This window comes from Hippocampus comes, unplaced genomic scaffold, assembly GCF_001891065.2.
Source record: "Hippocampus comes isolate QL1 unplaced genomic scaffold, H_comes_QL1_v1.1 scaffold78, whole genome shotgun sequence".
Classification (NCBI taxonomy): domain Eukaryota; kingdom Metazoa; phylum Chordata; class Actinopteri; order Syngnathiformes; family Syngnathidae; genus Hippocampus; species Hippocampus comes.
In genome coordinates this window covers 1072202-1092955 of record NW_017805798.1, presented here as the reverse complement: position 1 = coordinate 1092955, position 20754 = coordinate 1072202, and the positions used below count along the sequence as shown (strand labels likewise).

Sequence of the window (20754 nt, the reverse complement as noted above, 5' to 3'; positions counted from 1 at the left end):
ATAAGTAAAAATTCGAAAATGTTTTCCGCAGTCAAAAGTGAACACGAAACTACACATTTTCTGTTTATTTCTTCCTTATACAAAGTTTATGTTGATTGAAGGAAACAAAATCCAGTGGGGGTTTGATGGTTTTCCACAACACATTGTGACATATAAACACACACGAGCATAGAGGGCACCCCCCCCCCCATAAAAATGCCTTTGATGCATCAATGGATTCAGATGTGTCGGAGTGGACATACGCGTGCCAACGTATTGCATAGGTCGCTGAAATAATAACAAATCACCATAAAGATGTCGCATGAGAATAGACAAAGCGGGCTTGATGATTGACGCGACGATTGGATCATTTTCCTTTCTATTTTTATTATTTTTTGTTCACATTCAGAGACGAGCTTGTTATAAATAACACATTTCAGTTTGGCTTCCGTATAAATAAGAACAACCTTTGCCATTGTGGCGCGCGCACACACACACACACACACACACACACACACACACACACACACACACACACAGACACACAGACACAGACACACACACACACACACTACTCTCAAAAATGTCAATGTTGGACTTGAGGGGGGAATTTCAGGACAAATCTAAAATGGGCTGTAAAACCTTTACAGGGCAACTTAGTTTGTAAACTTTTGAATGAAAATGTCCACAACATTTGCACACTAGGCTGTTTTTTTTTTTCAAAGAAAGGGTGATGTGGCCACATGTTGTTTGTGTCATCAGCAGGGACAAAGAGACACCAGAGAAGCGTACACGTGGACGTTCATGGAAGTCAAACATGATTTACAGATCAAACACTTTATGAATTTTGTTGTTCGGCTCCTTGCTCGAGCACAGCAAGTTCAAAAGGGTTGTTGGACGTGTGCAGTCACAAATTAAAGACGTCCACTCGTAAAGGTTGTAGTACGTTTTAGGTTTATCCTGAAAATGTCACCCAAAAGCCCAATTTACCGTAACTTGAAGTGACTAGTGTCTATATTGCATTGAAGAAACCGCGACTCCTTAAAGACATTTTGTTCTGTTGTCACGCTAGCAGAAAGATGACCAAAAAAGAAAAACGAAACAATCTCAGGTTCCCTGAGCAGAAAGAAGTCACACCATTCCGTTTTTTCCCCCCAAATCGAGAGTAGTTGATTAAACACTCAAAACTGTTGGCAAAAAGCCTACTGTACAGTTCATAAAGCAAGAGGGGGCCATTACATCAATTAGGGGGTGGACTGGGCATTTGTGGTTTAAAAATGTTTTACAATTGCACGGTGGGTCGCTATGGAGATTCCCTGCCCGCCCGCCCGTCCTTTTTAATGTACCAATAATATTTTGCCGCACAACTCCTAAAACAAAGGAGCTAATGTTGTTTACAGGTTAACCATTGTTTGCGATTGCACAGGAAGACAGACAAGGCGGGACGTGTTTACGCAGGCCATTTTTGTTCCGGGTGAGCATTTTGTGCAAGCTCGTGTCTTTAACCCTCCTGTTATGAAACTCAAGAGTTCTATTGAAGTAAAAGAAGGTCGGGCATATTAAATATTAGACGGTGTTCTCATTTCCTCAAGTGTACAAACTCATAAATTAAACATTTGCTCCTCTCCAAGCCTTGAAAAAAAAAAAAGCTTGCCATTCTATGGATGAGCTATAAAATTCAAGATTTGCAACCTTTTTTTTTCTTTTTTTTACAGTGTGTTTGTGCGTTGACCTTATTACTTTTTTTGTTTGCTGGGGAAGTGGACCAACAAAGGGATGGTGAGATGGTTCTTTTTGTGTGTTTACCTCTTGTACTGCACATCATTGTTTTGCATTCTGCACGAAACCAATAAAAACACGGTAAAAAAGACAGTATGTCTAGACTCTTAAAAAGATATGAAAAAAAAATACATCTTTGGTATTTTAATATTATGACTTGAACTTCAATTGTAGCACCTTTCTCACAAAAGATACGATATCCAAAAATAGGATTCCTTGATAAATCTTATCCTGAAACTTTTTCTCTCTCTCTCAAAAACATCCAAATTTATTCTCGCGATGTTAAGCTTTGAATCTCAGAGAGAAATGTTTGTTCTTTTCATTTTCAGAGTGGCTCTAATATTCCTTTGTAAATGCGACCCATAGCATAACAGGAGGGCTAAAAGAAGAAAATCCCCCCGCCGCCCCAAAATATTGCCAAAAATGAGTCGTAAATGCTGAACATGCGCGTGTTTGATTGTGGCAAAAAATGATATCACAAAATAACTCGAAATTGCTCTAGTTAAAATGTAAAAACAACCTACTAAGTAGAACTTTGTATCGTCGCTGCAATAATAATAGTTTTTTTTGTATACTTTACTGTTCTGAATATTTACTGTAGGTACAACTTCCTCTGGCGTGAACAATACTCGTCACACACGCACACACACGCACAGCTGCCACATTCACACGTGTAAAGGGGGGGCAGGGGTGGGTGGTGGTTCGCCTCTATGTGCGATTGAGGGTCTGGAAGATTCTGGATATCTGGAGCATGACGGGGCCGGTCTCGGGGTCGTTCATCCACTGGGTGCTGTTCAGGGGGTTCTCCAGCATGTCCTCGAAAGCTACGCGCACAAGGAAAGGCAGCCAATGAATTAAGGTCAGCGAAAGCAAACCCTTGATTGGCACACCACCCCACGAGCAATTTTTTCTTTTGAACAGGCTAGTAGTCAATCTAACGCATCTATTTGACCTACTCCATCCATCTATCTATTTTCAACACCGCTTCATCCTGAAGAGGGTCGCGGGGAGGTGCGGGAGCCTATCCCTGCTGACTTCAGGCGGGAGGCAGACTACACCCTGAACTGGTCGCCAGCCAGACGCAGGGTACATATAAAGACAAACGACCATTCACACCCACATTGTTACTGAATGGGAACCGATCCCACGCTGCCCGCACACAAGTCAGGGGAATGTACCACTACGCCATCGGCGACTTGACCTACTCTCTGATCATATATGGGAACGACATAAAAAAGTCTCACGTCTTAAGCTTCAGTTTTCAAAAAAGTCCTGCCAAATCAAGTCACACAACCTCGCTTCTGTATTTGTGATTGATTGTTAGACCCAGTCCCCCCCACCCAAAAAAAAATTACTGTCTTGTCAATTAGGGGTTGACCCGATGAGTCGGCTTTCCTACTCCTGATCCACGTTTCAAGCTTGAAGTTGACTTTCTGTGTTTTTGGGGTCTCCTCTTCCAACCTGCCAATTCATATCATAGGCCTTTCGACTCGCCTGTTTGTCTGTCTGTGTGGTTCTGTGGAGCAGCATAACATTTTGCCAATAGAAGAGCAGTTAACCTTGCTATTTTCTGCTATTATGATCACTGCTAGTCCCAAAATATTCACACCAGCACGTATGGCTTTGAAATAATTTCCATGTGCTTTGGGATGATGTCAACTCTTCTCCCACCTCTCCCACTGCTACTCACAGCAAGTCTCAGACCCTCACAAATAGTGTGTGTGTGTGTGTGTGTGTGTGTGTGTGTGTGTGTGTGTGTGGGTGCGCGCGCTTACCAAGGAGAGTCTTGGGGTTGGTTAAACCTAACTGGACCACAGGGTTTTCCAGAATGGCCTGGAAGAGCGGACTGTTTGTGTCAATGCCTTTGTCAAGGTCCTCTGCAGACGGCTTCTTATCTCCTAGCAGCCACTCGCACTGTAACACACGCGAACGCCACTCGTTCGTCATTGCATAGTAGCGGAGGGGAGTTGCTTCGGACATAAGCCCAAGAGTTTGCACACCAATGAAATACCCCATTATCTTTATTTTATGTGATGGAAATGGTCATATTACGAGAAATGTAATCATTTTAAGATTGCATGAAAATAGTAAAATAAAAAGTTGTATTTTACAAACAAAAAACGTCAATTGTTCGGGAGAAAAAAAAGGTGGAAGTCAAACAACAAAAAAGTAGTTTTATGAATAAAATAGAGAAAAGACATTTAAAAAAGTTGTTCCAGTCCAAAAAAATTCAACATTACAAAATAGAAAATTGTACGAGAAAGGAATGTGTTTTTCATGAATAACTTTTTAAAAAAAAAGGCCTTAATATGACAAGTTAAAAAGTTTTTCATTTTCTGAGAAAGAAAAGTTAAGAAAAGCTGTTCAAGTCAAGTCATTTAAAAAAAAATTATTTGTGCATGCAAATATTTCATGTTTTTTTCTACTTTCTTCCCTCCAAATTTCGCTGCTGTAGATTGGGAATTTCTCCATTGTGAGACAATAAAGATTTTCTTATCTGATAAAATGGGACAATACAAGGAAAATGTAATTTTACAAAAATATCTTGTTTACACACATTTATTTTATATATATATATATATATATATATATATATAAAAAACTTACATTTACATAAACAAGTGTGTAAATGTACGCAACGCAATTTAACGATGCAAAAAAGTGTAACCTGTGCCTACCGCTGCATCTTGCTGGTTGTTATTGACTTTGAGAGCGTCTATCACCTGCTTCTCTTCGAAGCCCATCTCCATGAGGGCAAACACGGCCTGCAAAGCACAAGTCTCGGCTCAATGGGAAGTGCTGCAAGTGGCTCAACTATGGAGAGAAAATAACAAAAAAGGGCACCCACTCAAAAAAAGGTGGAAGTCAAACAACAAAAAAGTAGTTTTATGAATAAAATAGAGAAAAGACATTTAAAAAAGTTGTTCCAGTCCAAAAAAATTCAACATTACAAAATAGAAAATTGTACGAGAAAGGAATGTGTTTTTCATGAATAACTTTTTAAAAAAAAAGGCCTTAATATGACAAGTTAAAAAGTTTTTCATTTTCTGAGAAAGAAAAGTTAAGAAAAGCTGTTCAAGTCAAGTCATTTAAAAAAAAATTATTTGTGCATGCAAATATTTCATGTTTTTTTCTACTTTCTTCCCTCCAAATTTCGCTGCTGTAGATTGGGAATTTCTCCATTGTGAGACAATAAAGATTTTCTTATCTGATAAAATGGGACAATACAAGGAAAATGTAATTTTACAAAAATATCTTGTTTACACACTCGAAGCCCATCTCCATGAGGGCAAACACGGCCTGCAAAGCACAAGTCTCGGCTCAATGGGAAGTGCTGCAAGTGGCTCAACTATGGAGAGAAAATAACAAAAAAGGGCACCCACTCTTGAGTCGGGCCTGAATTCCCTTTTCCTGCGAATCCTCTTGAATATCTCCGTGAGGTCATCTTGTCGATTGCTGCTGCTGCCGCCGCTGCTGCTTTCATCCGTGCCGGACAGGCCGCGTCGCAAGGCGGATGAGCAGGACGGCGTTCTGGAGGAGCCTGCAGCCGACGGGCCGGCTGTGGCGGAATTTGGGTTAGCGGAGACGCCGGCTGTAGCAGCAGCAGCGGAAGAAGCAGCGGCGGCGCCGTCTTGACTGGGCAGCGGCGTGTCCACGGAGGGGTCGTCGACGTGCTCGATCAGCCATTCCATGGCCTGCGTCACCGACATGCTGTGTGGAGAACACACACAATGTCAGGAGGCTAAGCGAGAAGCGTGAAAAAGAAGCAGAGCGTAACCGTAGCGCAAATGTGTGCTCACAGAAAAGTCTGAAAAGGAAGTGCAAGAACATGCAATAAAAACAAAGACTCATCCTGATGCGAGACGCACTGGTTGAGTCTGAGGGCTTTGACAGCTCTACTCTCGGGGAAGCCCATCTCGGTGAGTTGCTGGAGGGCCGCATCGTCCACGCGATCGTCTTCATCCTCATCCAACATGTCTGCGGGTAGAGCACAGTCGCGGATTACGGGAGGGTACCCCTCCATCATCACCCCCAGCCCACCTCATCGGGGTGCAGTGTGTTACCGTTGGCCTTTTTGAAAAGCTCCACGGCATCAGGGTTCAAGGCCAGAAGCTTCTGGGCCACTTCGATGAGGGACACCAAGATCTTTCGGAGCTCCGTCTGAAACTGGACAACGGCCGACAATGAAGTCCGGGTGTACGCCAAGTTTTTTCTTTGGCAGTTCTTCTGCGGGAGGCCAACTGGGGTGGCATTAAACAGCTTAAAGCACGCTCACGGAGGGCAGAATAACACACAGGAACCTCCATGGTGCATTCAGGGTGCTTTCAGGATGTCGAGAATTTGTAAATGCACCGCGCTGTTTTCGGCAGCCTCAACAAGGAAGAAAGAGTACAATTTACGTCTCTGATGTTGTGCTGCGTGACGGTGCGGTCCGAGTGGCGAGTGCTTAGGCTGGTGGTGGCCTTCAAGATAGCGTCCTTGTCCGGGGCCTTGTTGTCCTGTTTTTTCTGCCACACACAAAAGCGGGGCCAAAGGTTTTCAGGAGCGTTCCTGTAGCTACAAATGTTTTCTTGAAATGTTCACAGAGGAGCCATAATCACATTTCAGACAGTTCATATTACCGTTTTCAATTTGGAAGTATTGTTTAATACCCGTATTCAGCGTTCCTTAGACTAGTAGCTGGTTTTCTAACGTTATTATTTTCTAAATTTGTTAAAATTTTGGTGTACTTTTTGTGCGAGTTGTCTCGTATTTCTTTTTATGAATATCTTATATTGTCTCTTTTTTTTCTTACCTTTTCTTCAGCGCACACCTCAGCCATCTTGGGAGGGGTTGGCGGCGGCCTTTTCTTTATGAGCAGCAGAACATCTGAAACCATTAAAAGAAATAAAAATAGCATTGTTTTGATGTCTTTTTGTATTTTTCTGATTTTCTCTCTTTTTTTTTGCTACCTTTGTCTTTGAGACTTTCATCCGCCACTGTTTTGGTGTCGCTGAGTACTCGCTCTGTGGCAACATGGATGAGCTTGTGGTGGGTCAGTGTTTTGGGGTCGTCCAAATTTCCGTGAACACACTGCAACAAAAACGTTCCGTCCCTCCATTTTTGCTTTTTTCACCATCTTTCTGTCCTTTCCTCCAATCCTGTTATGAATCCTTGTTTCTTTCCATCCAGCCTTCTTTCTTTACATACTTCTTTCCTCCCTTCCTTTCATCCTTCAGCTTTTCCCTCTTTCCTCCATTGCTTCCATACATCCTTGCTTCCTTCTATCCTTTCTCACGTTCATAGTATTTTTGTCCTTTTGTCCCCCCCCACACACACACAGACACACAACCTCCGTCTTAACTACATTCTTCCATTCATCCTTACTTCGTTTCTCCCTTAAATACATATATACTTCTATCCTTCCTCTTTCGCTTCTTCCCTACATCCTGCCACCCTTCCTAAAAAAAGCGAATTTGTCATGGAAGCTTTTGTTAAACAATTTAACAAAAGCTTACAGTCATAACGATCTATAGCAACAAGAAAAGCTATGTTCATTGTCCTGCTCACTCAGTAAATGACAACTTTATTGCTACTCTTCAACAGACTCTTCATTAGCAACACCGGCGCTTGATTTAATGACGTCCACATTCTCTCTCGCGCTCACTTTCTCACACACTCACTCACACACTCACGCGCCGCGTGCAAATATTACTTTACAAAGACAATGACGATTCCATACGTTTAGGTCCCTAATGTTATGACCATAGAGAACACAATACCAACTGTAAGGCTAATAAAATTCAATACTGGAGTGTATTAACAAATGTCATAAATATAGCCACATCCAAAAAGGGAAAGTTAGCTGCTAGCATCGGAGAAGGAGAGAAGAGAGTGAGGGAAGGCAGCCGAGGCTAAAAATAACCACAGCCAGCAAGCCAGCCGGCTCGCCCTTTAAATTAACTTAACTATAAATACGAGGGCCTGGCTGACACTGACATTCGCAGACGAAACAAGCATAAAAAGGGGGGAAAAGCTCACATGTTTCAAGCACTTCTCCTTGAGTTTCTCCACCGTGCTGTCTTCCGGGATCTCCTCCAGCCACTCGGCGCCGTCCACGGTGCAAATGTGAATCTTCAACATTTTACCCGCGAACATCTTCTCCTCCTGGACGAACATGGCGGCCCCGCTTTTTATTTTTTCCAGGCTAAAAAATGTCTTTTGGGCTTTTAGTTCAGCAGCGGTTGTGATTTTATATGAGGCGCCCCCTCCACCACCGCTGCCATCCACCGCCGCTGCCGCCTCCTCCTCCGGTTCGCTGTCTAGCAAAGCTCGCAGTCGGTTGTGTCACAGCTAGCGGCGGCTAACGGCTAAACCTTTTGACTGAGGCACATTTTCGGGTACTAGGTGGCCGGCGAGCTCGTTCCGTGGCCCGGCCAGAGGTAGTAGCTTTTTTTCTGCGACCCCCGCTCCAGTCTCCGATTTACGAAGCGCTAACAACGAGCTTCAATGACAGCGAGGCGAGTCTATTTTTACTGTCACGGTTGAACTTTGAACTGGAACAGTGGTGGCGGCGTTGCATCATGGGAGTTGTGGTCTCATACGCCACCCTTTGAAAAACATTTGCCTCATAGCGTAACTGCCTGCGTCACTTTGACGTACTTTTACCACATCAACAACGCGCTTGCTTAAAATGTTATTTTTTGTTTTCCGAAAACCTAACGTAAGATAAATACTGCTGCATTATAATTACTATATATTATATATTGAATGATTATTTATGTATACTGACATTTTGCTATGACAATTGTTCCATATTTCGTTTATATTTCATCCTATTTGTGTATTTATTCACATTAAAACAATTGTGGATCTTCTGTTTAATATTTTAGTATTTTTCATTCAATTTTGTTATCTTGTGTTCTTCAAAAAATATATTTGTTTTCTGAGTCAAATATTTGTTTTGACTTGTGCCTGTCGATAGATTTGAATTGTGTTCCACAAGGCTCCATACTAAAGTCACAATTGTTTACAGTATACCCAACATAAATGTTAGGAAAACTAGTGGCCTTTAGTACCATACTCAGTGTCTTCATTTTACATGCGTTTTTGGTCTCCATGCGTTTTTTATACATATATTTATTAATTTATCGTAATTCTGACTTTCTCACCTACCCAAACACCTTAATAAAAGACTGGACTGGCATGTTCCAACTTGCATTCAAATGTAGATAAACAAAAGACACCTTTAATCAATGTTGTACTGGATTTAAAATTATACAATTCATTGTTTGCTCATTAAAAATCCCAGAGTTTCCAGACAAACAGGTGTCATTTATTATATAAGAAACTTTTTTTACACACTGAAAATAAAAGGGAACTGAATATTTGTCAGTCACATCTTTTAATAAAACGAAACACATTCCAGGGTGCACGTGAGCAACAGTATGGATGTTCACCCATTTTATTGTGTAACAAAATATTTTAAAACATACATTTGTTTTCTGCTTTAAGACATGAGATTTCTTCGACAAAATCCTGTTTACAGGGAAATTCGGGAGCTATTTACAAGATGGAGGAACACAGCCATGGGCTCCAACTAATTGGAGGAAGGTTTTTTTTTTCTTTGACCCCCTCCTGCTTAACAACAAGAATTTAAGATTCAATGGCCAAACGGGCCAATTTGTCAGATGATCACCGGACTTAATATAAAGCCTGTTCTAACACAGCCAGTCTCCAAGATGGCCTCTAAACTGTACATATTCGTCTTGCATTTTGTTCAGTCAGACATTTACAAAAACAAAACAAAACATTCCCATAACACTGGAGGTTCTCCGTGGAATGCCCCTCAAATGCAATTTTCTTTATCAACAAAGATTTTACAAAGAATAAAACGGAGCCAAAATGAGAACAAATAAATAGCCAGTGTATGTATGGAAAGGGAAAAGCACAGAACAAGAATATACAGTATTTACCAGCAAAATTGGCAAGGCAATGTTTAAATAAAGACATTAATAAATAAAAATGAAATTAAAAAGGCTGAAAGGCATGTGTTTTTGTTTGTAAAAAATGGTGATTCCCAACGACTGTGCCACAGGAAATTATTCAAATTCATATGATTATCTCCTTATTTATTAAAAAAAAAAAAAAAATTAAAGTACACTACTCCCAAAAAGTTCGGGGTTTGAGCTTTCAGGTGAAATTGCAGGAAGAACTTCAAATGCACTACAAAGTTTACACATGACCTTAATTTGACCTTTGCTAAGTTACTGAATGGACATGTCATACTGCTCAATGTTTCAGTACCTTTTTGCACAAACTTGCCATTTTTCAAAGTAGAAGTCGACCTGCAATATTCACAAAAGGTCACCTCAGGGTCAATACGAGGATGCAAATTTCCCCAGTGTGGGACAAATAAAGGTTATCTTATCTTATTTTATTTCAATGAGCATTTAAACATTTTTTTATTTAGTGTCTTTATACTGTAATGTAAAAAAAGAATGCTTTTTTTATTCTTACATGAATGGCACAGATGCATTTTAGGTTTATCCTAAAATTTCACATCAAAGACATGCCTTGGCTCAATAAAACGTTGGGAAAGACTGGTATGAAAGCATACAAAATATTGTAAATTGCCCTTTAGTCATCTGTTTTTTTTGTTTTGTTTTTTTTTTACAAAAACATACCAAGTCATTCTTGAAAAAGAGATTGTAAATCTCATTGAGTTTTTAACCTAATTGTATAAAGGTGGAAAAAAAAAAACCCAATAAAATAAAACACAGAGCGACCAGTCCCTTTTTCACTTGAACTGCTCCGGGAGGTGTCCCATCTGGGCCGGCATGCTGGTGGGAGGACTGGAGATGCCCTCTGACCAGTCCGACATGTTGGAGTGCGGCGAGGAACTGGACCACTGGTCCGGCGAGCCCGGCGAGGGTGTCAGAAAGGGGTGGTCCGGCACCTGGACCTGATGGCTGGGGGTGTTACCGTCCACGGGGCCTGAGTAGCTGTGCTGCGAGGGTGGCGTGAGGAACTGCGCGCCCAGGGTGGCGGACATTATCTGGGCCTCCGGGGGAAGGATGGTGCGGATGGGCATGGTGCCCTGTTGGAGCTCCGGGGGGCTCAGGTCGGCATTGATAAAGTTCTGGTTCTGAAGTTGCTGGAGATTCTGCATCTGCTGCATGATGGGATTGAGGCGGTTACCAGGAATGCCCGTGTAGGACATCACCTGAGGGTGCCCGTTGTGGGCAACGGTCATCATCCCGTGCTGACCGCCCGCCCTCATGGCGCCAAACTGCATCCTGGACAACCAGTCGCATGGGCCGCCGGACCCCGACACGGGCATGTGAGTGAGGCGGGGGGGAAGCGGGTCGAACTGCATCCGTGCCAGCTCCTGCTTGCTGGGCATGACCATGTGGCCGACGCCCATGTGCGGGTCCGACATGGTTTGGAGGTGGCCGAGCGCTGCCGGCGTCATCACGGGCGGAGATGCGGCGTCCGAGCCGTAGCCTCGAGGCGACTCCAGCGAATCCACCGGGGACAGCACGGCCGAGCTGTCCAGCAAGCTACCGGGCGGCTTCCCGTCTTGGGAGTTCTTCTTCTTCACTTTAATTTCTTTGGGGTCCTTGCAGACCTTTGCGGCCGGTTTGCGAGCCTTCTTGCCACCGGCCAGGCCCTGGCCCTGAGGCGGTGGCTGCTTCATACTGGCCAGGTATCCGTTGGGCGAGCAGAGCGGAGGCGACAAAGCGGTACCCAGGGCGCCTCCGTGCATGGGGGGACTCCGCACCAGATTGTACTCGTCCATCAGACGGACGATGTCATGGTGCATTCGCTCCTGGGCGATGTCTCGGGGAAGTCGGTCCATGTGGTCCGTTATCTCTCGGTTGGCAAAGTGGTCCAGCAGGACTTTGGCTGTCTCGTAGCTCCCTTCCCGGGCTGCCAGGAACAGCGGCGTCTCCTCCTGAGGTAAACAACAAGACACAGGAAGCTAGGCTTCAAGGGTTCTTGATTGTGCGGGTCAAAGAGTGAACCACAAGTATGTCCGTTGTACTTGACTATGTTTTGATACCTTGTTGTTCTGCATGTCCTTGTTGGCGCCGCTCTTGAGCAGCATGATCGCAGCTGCCACGTTATTCACAGCAGCGGCCCAGTGTAACGCTGATTTGCCTGAGAGGACGAGCACAGCGTAAACAACAAAAACTCTCATGTTCATTATGAATGCGGGTGTTTTTTTTTTTGGGGTTTTTTTTTTTACCGAAATCATCAATGGCGTTGACGTCGGCATGGCAGTTGATGAGCTCGTCAACCATGCCCTCCACCGCCAGCCTGGCAGCCAAGATGAGCGGGGTGGTGCCGTCGTGCATGCGGGCGTCCAGGTCGGTGGCGCGGTTTCTTATGAGAATCTGTACACATTATCAAAAATTGAGTCATGATACAACGGCGGATTACGTAGTTTGTGGAAATATTTTACGAGGCTTATTCCTTCATTTCTGAGATTTCATTCTTTAAATATTTGGGGATATTTCATATACTTGATTTCAAAAATGATTTTCCATTATTTTGCTGATTATTCCATCTGTTACGGTTGTAATTTGAGTCCAATATTTTGTATTGTTGTCGAATATACATTTTTCCACATTCACCCTCTTGTTTTTGTATTTTTGGTCTAATCTTGCTGATTTTTATATTTGAGTAGTTTTTAGTATTTACAACTGCTGACATATTTTTTGTATGTTTGTCTAATATTTTGTATTATTGGCATATTTTTGTATTTGTGTCCTTGCACAAGTGCATTTTTTTCCTACCTTTGTCAGGAGAGGTGGCAAACGCTCTATTTAAGTAGGAATACATATAGTTATAAATATATATATAAAATTCTCCCCTAGGCCCAAAAGGTCTGAGCACCCCTGTTCTCCACTATCCCAGTGGGACACAACAAACCCCTCGTCTCACCTGGAAGACCCCCTGGGCGTCGGCCGCCACGGCGGCATGCAGTGGGGTCCGGCCCATGTTGTCCTGGATGTTGGCATCGGCACTGGCCTCCAGCAGCCGCTTGGCGGCGTCAGAGCGGGCGTAGCGGGCGGCCAGGTGCAGCGCCGTCTCGCCGGTGCGGTCCGTCTGGTTGTGGAGGCTGGCGCCTTGATAGATGAAGTCGTTGATGACGTTGGCCGAGGCGTCCTCCTCCTCCTCGCTATTGCCCGTCTCCAGGCCACCGCCGCTACACGACGCGATCATTAGCGGTGTGAATCCATCTGAGGTGGGCACAGGCAAAAAAAAAAAAAAAAAAGAAAAAGGTTGGTTCTTATGTTACAGCTCGGCCAATTTCGCCATTCCCAGTTTGGAAAGTATTCACAGTCAAAAAGTGAAGCGCCATGGATACTTTCCGGATGCACTGAGTGCACTTTTTCCACATTCTAATATGTTACAGCCTTATTGCGAAATTGCTTAACTTCATTAACATGCCTTAAAATTGAAAGCCCAGTTGAAATTGGAAATGGTGGCAAGGAAGTGTGTGTAAGTGATACATAAAGTGGTCTCCTCCACTCACACTGCCCAGTTGTCAAGACAACAACAGTTCCGGCATGAAAAGCCATACAGATCCACCATGAGTGTATGACGAAGTAGCAGGAAAAAAAAAAAAATAGGTGTAAGACTCAGCAGAGGACGGAAGACAGCAGGGTACACTTCAAAGCAGAGGCCCATCAAAACAGAGCAACAAACAAATTGAATAACGGATTCCGATGGATGCTTCGGCGCCGCTTCAGAAGAAAAGCTAAGCTGGGGAAGGGGTGGGGGGGGGGGGTCAAACCTCAATATCTCACTGAACGAAGCGGCTCGCCGCGGCAACTCGGACGGGCTTTTCTCCTCTTCAAAAGGAATCACGGGCCGCAGATCCCGCAGATTTGGTCGATCCCAGCGGGGGCGAAAAAAAGTGCGCTGGCTAGTTGTTAACCCCGTTACTTTGATTTGTCCTAGTTTCTATTCTGGGGATTGGGCATGTCGGGCTGGGAAAAAAACGTCGACCAAGTTCAATAGGTCGACCACAAAAATAGGTCGATCAACTTTTTGGCTTCGCTAGCAGAGTAAATCCAATTCCTTGAGTATTTGATGTAAAAGTTGAAATTATATTTGATTCTAAAAACCTGAGATTGTGACAGCTCTGTCGAAATGTGCAACAAAATTGCCCTTTTGAATTTGACCCCTTCATTGGATAGAAGAAGGGTATCCCAAGTCCGGCATACTGCACGTTTTTTATTGGCCGACCGCCAAACCACCAAAAATCGATGCTGTCACAATATTTCAAACATTATTTTAGATTTTGATTTCAAGTTAGTAACTTACTAGATAAGTTGAATTTTATGTTAAGTTGTTTGTCCTTTTCTCCATAAAGCATCTTTGAGTGTGCTAAAAAGCCCCATATAAATGTGATAATAATAATAATAATACATTTTATTTATAAGCGCCTTTCAAGTGATGATTTTGTTTCTACTTTTTTTTTTTTAATAACACCATACTGTGATCTTTTCTTTATGTTCAAATTTTTTTTTTTTTTGTTTTTTTACCAGGTGTCTCTTCCTTCCAGTCAAAAACGTTTGGATATCCCTAGGTTAGAAAATGGAGGTCCATTACTTGCGCGCAATGATTTCTATGATCAGGAATCAATGCCCTCCCCCGCCTCCCTCTTCACAGTCCCCCAGGCGACGGCTCCTTTGAAGAAGATCCCTCGCCTGCAGCAACGTGCACGCCAACGCAAATCACACACTGGCAACGTGATGTGCTCTCTGCTCTGACAGAAAGCACAAGACACACACACACATACATACATACATGCATACATACATACATATATACACATGTGCTGGCGTCATAATTACATTTGACACGTGCCTGGTCATTTATAATAATTGTTTATGCTGCTCATGTAATAAAATGTAACAACGGGATCAAAAACAATATAAGATCCGACATGTACAAAAAATAATAATTAATAACCTGATTGTTTTTTTGTTTTTTTTTTACAAGAGATAAAAAGTGTGAGCGTGTGTGTGTGTGAGAGAAAAAAAAAATTAATAAATAACATTATAAATAACATCAACGTACAACAATTACTATTCCTTGACTTAGACATTCGATTGTCCACCCAAAGAGGCTGCGTGTCACCCACCTGGCCCCCGAACATTCACGTCCATACAGTCGCTGTCAATCTCGCCCTGGGGGGGTGTGGGTGCCACAGAGGGGACGCGCAGGTCGGCCGCATCCAGGTGCTGCTGAGTCCACTGCCGGTTGTCCGCTCGCTCGCCCGCGTCCCGGACGGCATGCTCGTCAAACTGTTGGAGAGTGGAGAGGAAAAAAAAATCTATAAAGTGGGGTTCAAAAGTGGGTATGCGGATTTCATTTAGAAAATAAATAAATAAATAACAATAACGTTATCAAATCACAGTTAGAATAAGAGTCAAGTGACCATTAAGTCCAACCTTGCAAAAGTTTTTTTCCATTGCGCCAGGCTATCAAAACAGGTATTTTATACAATTTACAAAAAAAAATAAAATCCGTCTTTCTTTTGTTCTTTAGTACAATTCAGAGTCTGCACTTTTTTTTTGGCTTGAGTAAAGAAGTTGAATCAGTAGATTTAATTTTGCCAGTTTCTTTTTTTCTGGTCACCTAATTAAGGACAGTACCTTGCCAACAGATTATTTGATGTGGGAAAAATATAGTATGTAACATAAAAATTATATGACAATAATGTTTATCAGCGCTAAGAAATATTAGATTAAAAAATACAAACGTTGTAAAAAGAAATCAGACAAGATTACAAAACGTAAGACAAAAAAAACCCCACAAATATTGGGAAAAAATCCAAACAAAATTTGATAAAAAAAATACAAAAACATTAGTGTAAAATACATGAAAAGAATTTCTAGAAAAATCTTGGAAGAAAGAAAACATATTTTAAAAGTATTTTAACAGAAATGTTAAAAGCAAAAAATATAAAACTGAAAAAATTCTTTAAACTTTAAAAAATTGAAAAGAAAAATAACCAGCTCAGCCACCTCTTGAATATAGTTTACGTTTGACAACACATTAAAAGAAGAAATCTTTTGGCATGAGGTCAGGTGATGGCAGTGGTCCAAAAAAAAAAAAATTATAATAATAATAATAACAAAGAAGGTACAACAAACAATAAGGTCGTCTGTATAATTCTCATAATTACTTTCAAAGATTTTTTTTTGTGTGTGTTGATTTTTTACCCTGAAGCGTTTGCCGTCTGAGGTCTCATCTTCTCCCCAGTCGTTATGGCCGTCATCCATGAGCGAAATGTCCGAGGTGTTTTTCAGCGGCCTGTGACGAACAAGAAGAGATTCCTGTGAAATTACTTCTTCCGTTAATGGTGGGAGGGGGAAAAAAAAAAGCATTGATCAAATCCACACCCCACCGCTTGCTTTTCAATTAAAGAGCAAGTCAACCGCCAATCACGGCGTTAATGCTGGAGAACGTGTTATTTGCCCCGCTTTTAGGACATTTTACTCTTTCAATATTTCTTGACGATTGCAACTATTCAAACTTCAAAATACTTGTCTTGTCTTAGGAAATATATCACACGCCTCCCAGGTGAATGGGCTGTATTTTTTATATCGCGCTTTTCTACCTTTGGTACTCAAAGCGCTTCACGCTTTTCCCAACTGATCACACGGCATCGGGAGCAACTGGGGGTTTAGCATCTTGCTTAAGGATACTTCAACAAGGTTGCAATGGCCGGGGACCGAACCCCCAACCTCTGGGTTGGAAGACGACTCTACCACAGAGTGATGCCGCCTCATAATTTCCACAGAAAAATTGATATACCACCTTATTCCATCTGTCTTGAGCAATTCATATGATTTTAACTTCAAAATGTTAACCCCATTTAGTACATATGTTGAACTATTAATGAAATGAATGAAAGCTCAGGATCACATTCCCCAAATTCACAAAATAAAATTCCCCACTTAATAAGAGATACTCTGTGCATTCACCTCCTCCGTCCACATTTCTGGAATGATTCAAAACATTTGTACTTGAAGTCTGAGACTTTTACAATTGTAGAAATTCCACATCCACATCATGTCTACTTCAACTGCATTTCGCCTCTTTCCCTAAATTTGAAGAAGCCTTTCCCCCGACCCTTAAAAATACACCCCAAAAGAAACTTACTTCAATCCCACTGAATCCTCCCCGACAGGCTCGCGTCTCTTCTTCTTGCTGGGCTCGGTGGTCTTGAAGCCCTCGGGGAGCCAGAGGCGCCCGTGCTCGTGCCGGCGCTTGCGGGCGGCCACCATGCCCACGCCGACGAGGGCCAGCATGGCCAGGCTACCCACCACCAGGTAGAGCGGGTAGAGTTCCTGCGGCGGCTGTGGCTCGGCGCCGCCTGGGGGGAGAAGGCACAGCATGGTCACGGGACCGAGGACGGAGCAGAAGTGCGTGCGCCCCTAACTCTTGCTTCGACTATCTATCCTGTAATAATCACAATTGCAAAGAATGGGGCGTGATTTAAAAAAAAAAAAAAAAAAAAGGAGAAAAAGACCACTACCACCCTCCTAACTCCCTTTTCAACTCAGGATAACGGGAGACAACTTTACCATTTCTTCTTTAAGAGAAAAAGAGAAGGGAGGGGGATTAATGAACTTCAAATTACTGCACGCGCTTTAAGCTGTAAAGACGGAGGATTTATTAGGATTTTCCAGATAACAAAGACTCCCAACTTCTAGCACACTCCCGATCAATTTTTCCCTTCTCTTCCCCCCCACCCCCTCTACTAATGATTTTGAAATGATAAACTCCCCTCCCCAACCTAAAGCCTTAAGTCCCGGTATTACATCCAACGAGGTGAAGGTTGCAGCAGCAGGCCCTCTCGTGCCATGGCTGCATGAAAAAAAGAAAAGAAAAAAAAAAGAGATAGAGAGCTGCTCTGAGTTGATTTGCGGCAATTAAGCATTTTGGAGCCTGAAGCCAGTGGATTTAAGACCAGCCAGGAAAAAGGATTGATTGATCGGCGCTGCATTTGTTCATGGCCGCATAACAAATACACAATCAAAGAGCGGCAGGGTTAGGACCTGACCGGGGGTGGGCGGGTACCGTGAATATTTCCATTTTATGCACGTGTCCCACCTGTGCGTGCACGAGCGGTCGAGCATGTACGGAAAACTCCAGAATGAGGCCCGACTATACCCATTCGACATCAATTGAAGCAATCCCAACTCAAATCGACTCAAATACTCAAACAGCCATTGTGAAAATAAAAAAAAGAGAAAAAAAGAGCCATTGTGAAAAAAATCCCCCCAAAAAACAAGAAAAAAAACCCACACAGAAAACGTTTCTTTTTTGGATTTACCCAGGGTTTACAGATTAGGTTTTGAACAGTTAAATAAATGTTGGCGCTGGGTGCCTTACATCGGCAACAAAACATTTCATTGGAATGTTTCAACAATACCACAATCTTGAAATTTTGAATAACATTTGAAAAATGAAAAAAGGAATTTAAAATAAAACATTGATTTCCCAAAGTCACTGAGAGTCACAGTAGATGGATGAAAGAACCACATGAGGCTCCAGAGCCGCAGGTTGCAGACCCCGTTAAGGCTGACATATACTCACTATAAACGGCTTCAATGGTGTAAGGAACGTCCAATTTTCCACTGGAGGCCAACGCCCCGAGGAATGCGGCGGCGTCGGTGGTGCTCGGGAAGCACTCGCTGGACTGCTGGACGCACTGACGGTTGTCAACTTCCAAGTGTACGATGGAGCTACGGGGCCACGGGAAATACATTTAGTGGGTTCGTCATCTTCAAAAAGATGATCGAAATCCCAATGACTTATTACCAGTGAATCGGTCGGGCTTTATTTTCCACTGCCACCTCTGCAGAAATCTTTAAAAAATCTTTCTCACCCTTTTATCTGCAGGTGATCCAACTCCCGCTTTGTCCAGCGAGGCCCGTCGGCGCTCCTCCGGACGACATTCAGCACCTTGCCTGGCACGTCGGACCACGCGTCCGCCGAGCGCTTGACGTTGTACTTCTTCAGCTCCTGCTCGTTACCATAATAGGGGTACACCATGCTCTCGCCCTGCGCGTCCATCCGAAACACCACGTTGGTGCGCAGGACACGGCTGAGCTCTCGCAGGAAGCCGAACGAGTTGTTGAGGAGCTGCTCGGGTACGATGAGGACCACCACAACCAGCTGGCCCAGGGCAAGCTTCTCGGGCATGTTGTGGGCGCAGTCCAAGCCGTCCCATTCGCACTCGGCGTTGTTGCAGCCCTGGTCGCAATGGCCGTCCGCGTAGTGGTCTTTGCAGTACTGGTCGTACAGGGGGCTGCAGAACAGACACCATTAAGTTGAAGGTGTGTGAGGGCTTCAAGAAGACTTTTCATCACAACGTCTAATGTAGTGCCAGTGTTGGTGGGGGGATTAAAACATATGCACTTGATTAACGCGAGAAATTTGTCCTCATAACACACAAATGCGACCGTTTTGGACGCAGTCCTGAGCCCTGCCTGTAAAAGTTAGGGTGCATTTTAGGTTCATCATGAAATTTCACCCATAAGCCGATTACCTAAACTTTTTTGTGTATGTTCTTTGTGGAAACTACCTATGTCTTTGTATCCCTTAAAAAATATATATAAATACAGTATATTAAAAATATGAATAGGGCTACATTTAACAGGACACTAGATGAGGAATCATGATCATTAAAGTAGATCATTTTGTAACAGAATCAATAGATGACTCACTTGCATTGCCCTTCCAGATTCTGGCAGTCAAATCCATCGTAGAGGCACCCGGCGTTGTCACACTGCGAGTCGCACTTGCCGTCGTTGAAGTAGCGCCAACACTGCAGCGAGGCCGAGCAGTTCTTCCACGGGTCGTTGAAGTTGAGCGAGCAGTCGCCGTTGTCCCAGCCGCATGCGTGGTTGTTGCACAGCACGTCACACACCTGGTTGTGCTTGCGCTCCTCGCACTGGGGGATCTCGCAGGCCTCGTCTGGTGCCGACGGTGGCAGCGGCGCCACGTCGTGGCCCGGCCCGCCCGGGGAGCTGTAGTCCAGGATGTGGCACCAGAGGCCGTTGAAGTTGGCAGGGCAGACGCAGCGATAGTACGGCGCTTTGACCGTGTCCTCGCACGTGCCCGAGTTGTAACAGGGATTGGATTTGCACGGGCTGTCGCTGGGGTACTGGCACTCGGGCCCCGTGAAAGACGCCGTGCACAGACACTTGGGACTTTTTTGGCCCGAGATGCAGGTGCCGCCGTTGTGGCATTGGAGGCTGCCGCAAGCGTGGCCGTTATATTCACATGTGGAGCCAGTGAATCCCTGTTTGGAAGAGATTCACTATGAACAACAAAAAATGTCATTTCTTCCCTACAGTCGATTCTCTTCATTACATCTTCATATCCTGACAACATTGCTTTGTCAGATTTTGTTTGTCCAATCAGATTTTAGCCCGTGCGTGCTGCCATGTCAAACTAATCTATTCATCATCAGTATGGTTTCCCCAGGTAACTTCAACTGTATTAGCAGCACAAACTCCACACAGGAAGGATTCAAACCCACGACCTCTGTTAGACTAGGCTTTGGCCTGAGCATATATCGCAAATAGCAAACTGCAAATATGCATGGGAACGCTGTAATTGCGATCGTGCTGGCGACCTCTGTTAGACTAGGCTTTGGCCTGAGCATATATCGCAAATAGCAAACTGCAAATATGCATGGGAACGCTGTAATTGCGATCGTGCTGGTTTTACGAGTTAAGTCGGGTAATTGCCCACTGAAGGCCCAGCTATCAAATACTGTACAAGGTTTGACACTGACAAATCTAAAAGATGCTTTCCTTCGTCTGGGAATGTGTGCACACTTACTGGAGGACATTTGCAAATGAAGCCGTGCGGGGTGTTACTGGCGACAGCACAGGTCCCCCCGTTGCGACATGGTTTCCCTTTGCAACCATCAAACACGGCGTCACACCGCTGACCTATAGTCAAGTCGCAAAA

At 43.7% G+C, this 20754-nt stretch overlaps 2 protein-coding genes across 3 annotated transcripts in view; both read right to left on the bottom strand.

Moving 5' to 3' along the window:
- Positions 1 to 703: 703 nt before the first annotated feature.
- Positions 704 to 8303, bottom strand: ubac1 (UBA domain containing 1). The gene is made up of 10 exons (XM_019885514.1): positions 7780 to 8303; positions 6711 to 6831; positions 6554 to 6627; positions 6159 to 6266; positions 5823 to 5925; positions 5628 to 5736; positions 5142 to 5469; positions 4437 to 4523; positions 3534 to 3672; positions 704 to 2582 (listed from the first exon to the last, which is right to left on the bottom strand). The coding sequence occupies exons 1-10, from the start codon at positions 7915 to 7917 to the stop codon at positions 2467 to 2469; spliced, it is 1323 nt and encodes a 440-aa protein (XP_019741073.1). The 5' UTR covers positions 7918 to 8303; the 3' UTR covers positions 704 to 2466.
- A 1939-nt stretch (positions 8304 to 10242) lies between these two features.
- Positions 10243 to 20754, bottom strand: part of notch1b (notch receptor 1b) — a 35763-nt gene continuing 25251 nt past the window's right edge. For both annotated transcript variants that reach the window (XM_019885503.1, XM_019885504.1), the window contains 11 exons: positions 20623 to 20735; positions 19500 to 20077; positions 18659 to 19081; positions 18367 to 18515; positions 16927 to 17140; positions 15984 to 16074; positions 14900 to 15062; positions 12688 to 12986; positions 11990 to 12137; positions 11804 to 11901; positions 10243 to 11695 (listed from right to left, as the gene is read on the bottom strand). In XM_019885503.1, the coding sequence (XP_019741062.1) occupies positions 10538 to 11695; positions 11804 to 11901; positions 11990 to 12137; positions 12688 to 12986; positions 14900 to 15062; positions 15984 to 16074; positions 16927 to 17140; positions 18367 to 18515; positions 18659 to 19081; positions 19500 to 20077; positions 20623 to 20735 (3434 nt within the window). In that variant the 3' untranslated portion in view covers positions 10243 to 10537. The remainder of the gene's footprint in view (positions 11696 to 11803; positions 11902 to 11989; positions 12138 to 12687; positions 12987 to 14899; positions 15063 to 15983; positions 16075 to 16926; positions 17141 to 18366; positions 18516 to 18658; positions 19082 to 19499; positions 20078 to 20622; positions 20736 to 20754) is intronic.

What these genes read in the sequence shown, in the direction of transcription:
- ubac1 (XM_019885514.1), bottom strand. Translation starts at nt 7,917, where the DNA reads ATGTTCGTCCAGGAGGAGAAGATGTTCGCGGGTAAAATGTTGAAGATT. An exon ending in AATTCAGGCCCGACTCAAGA is followed by an intron (nt 4,524 to 5,141) that starts GTGGGTGCCCTT and finishes TGTGCTTTGCAG; the next exon opens with GCCGTGTTTGCCCTCATGGA. An exon ending in CAACCCCAAGACTCTCCTTG is followed by an intron (nt 2,583 to 3,533) that starts GTAAGCGCGCGC and finishes TTGTGCGCGTAG; the next exon opens with CTTTCGAGGACATGCTGGAG.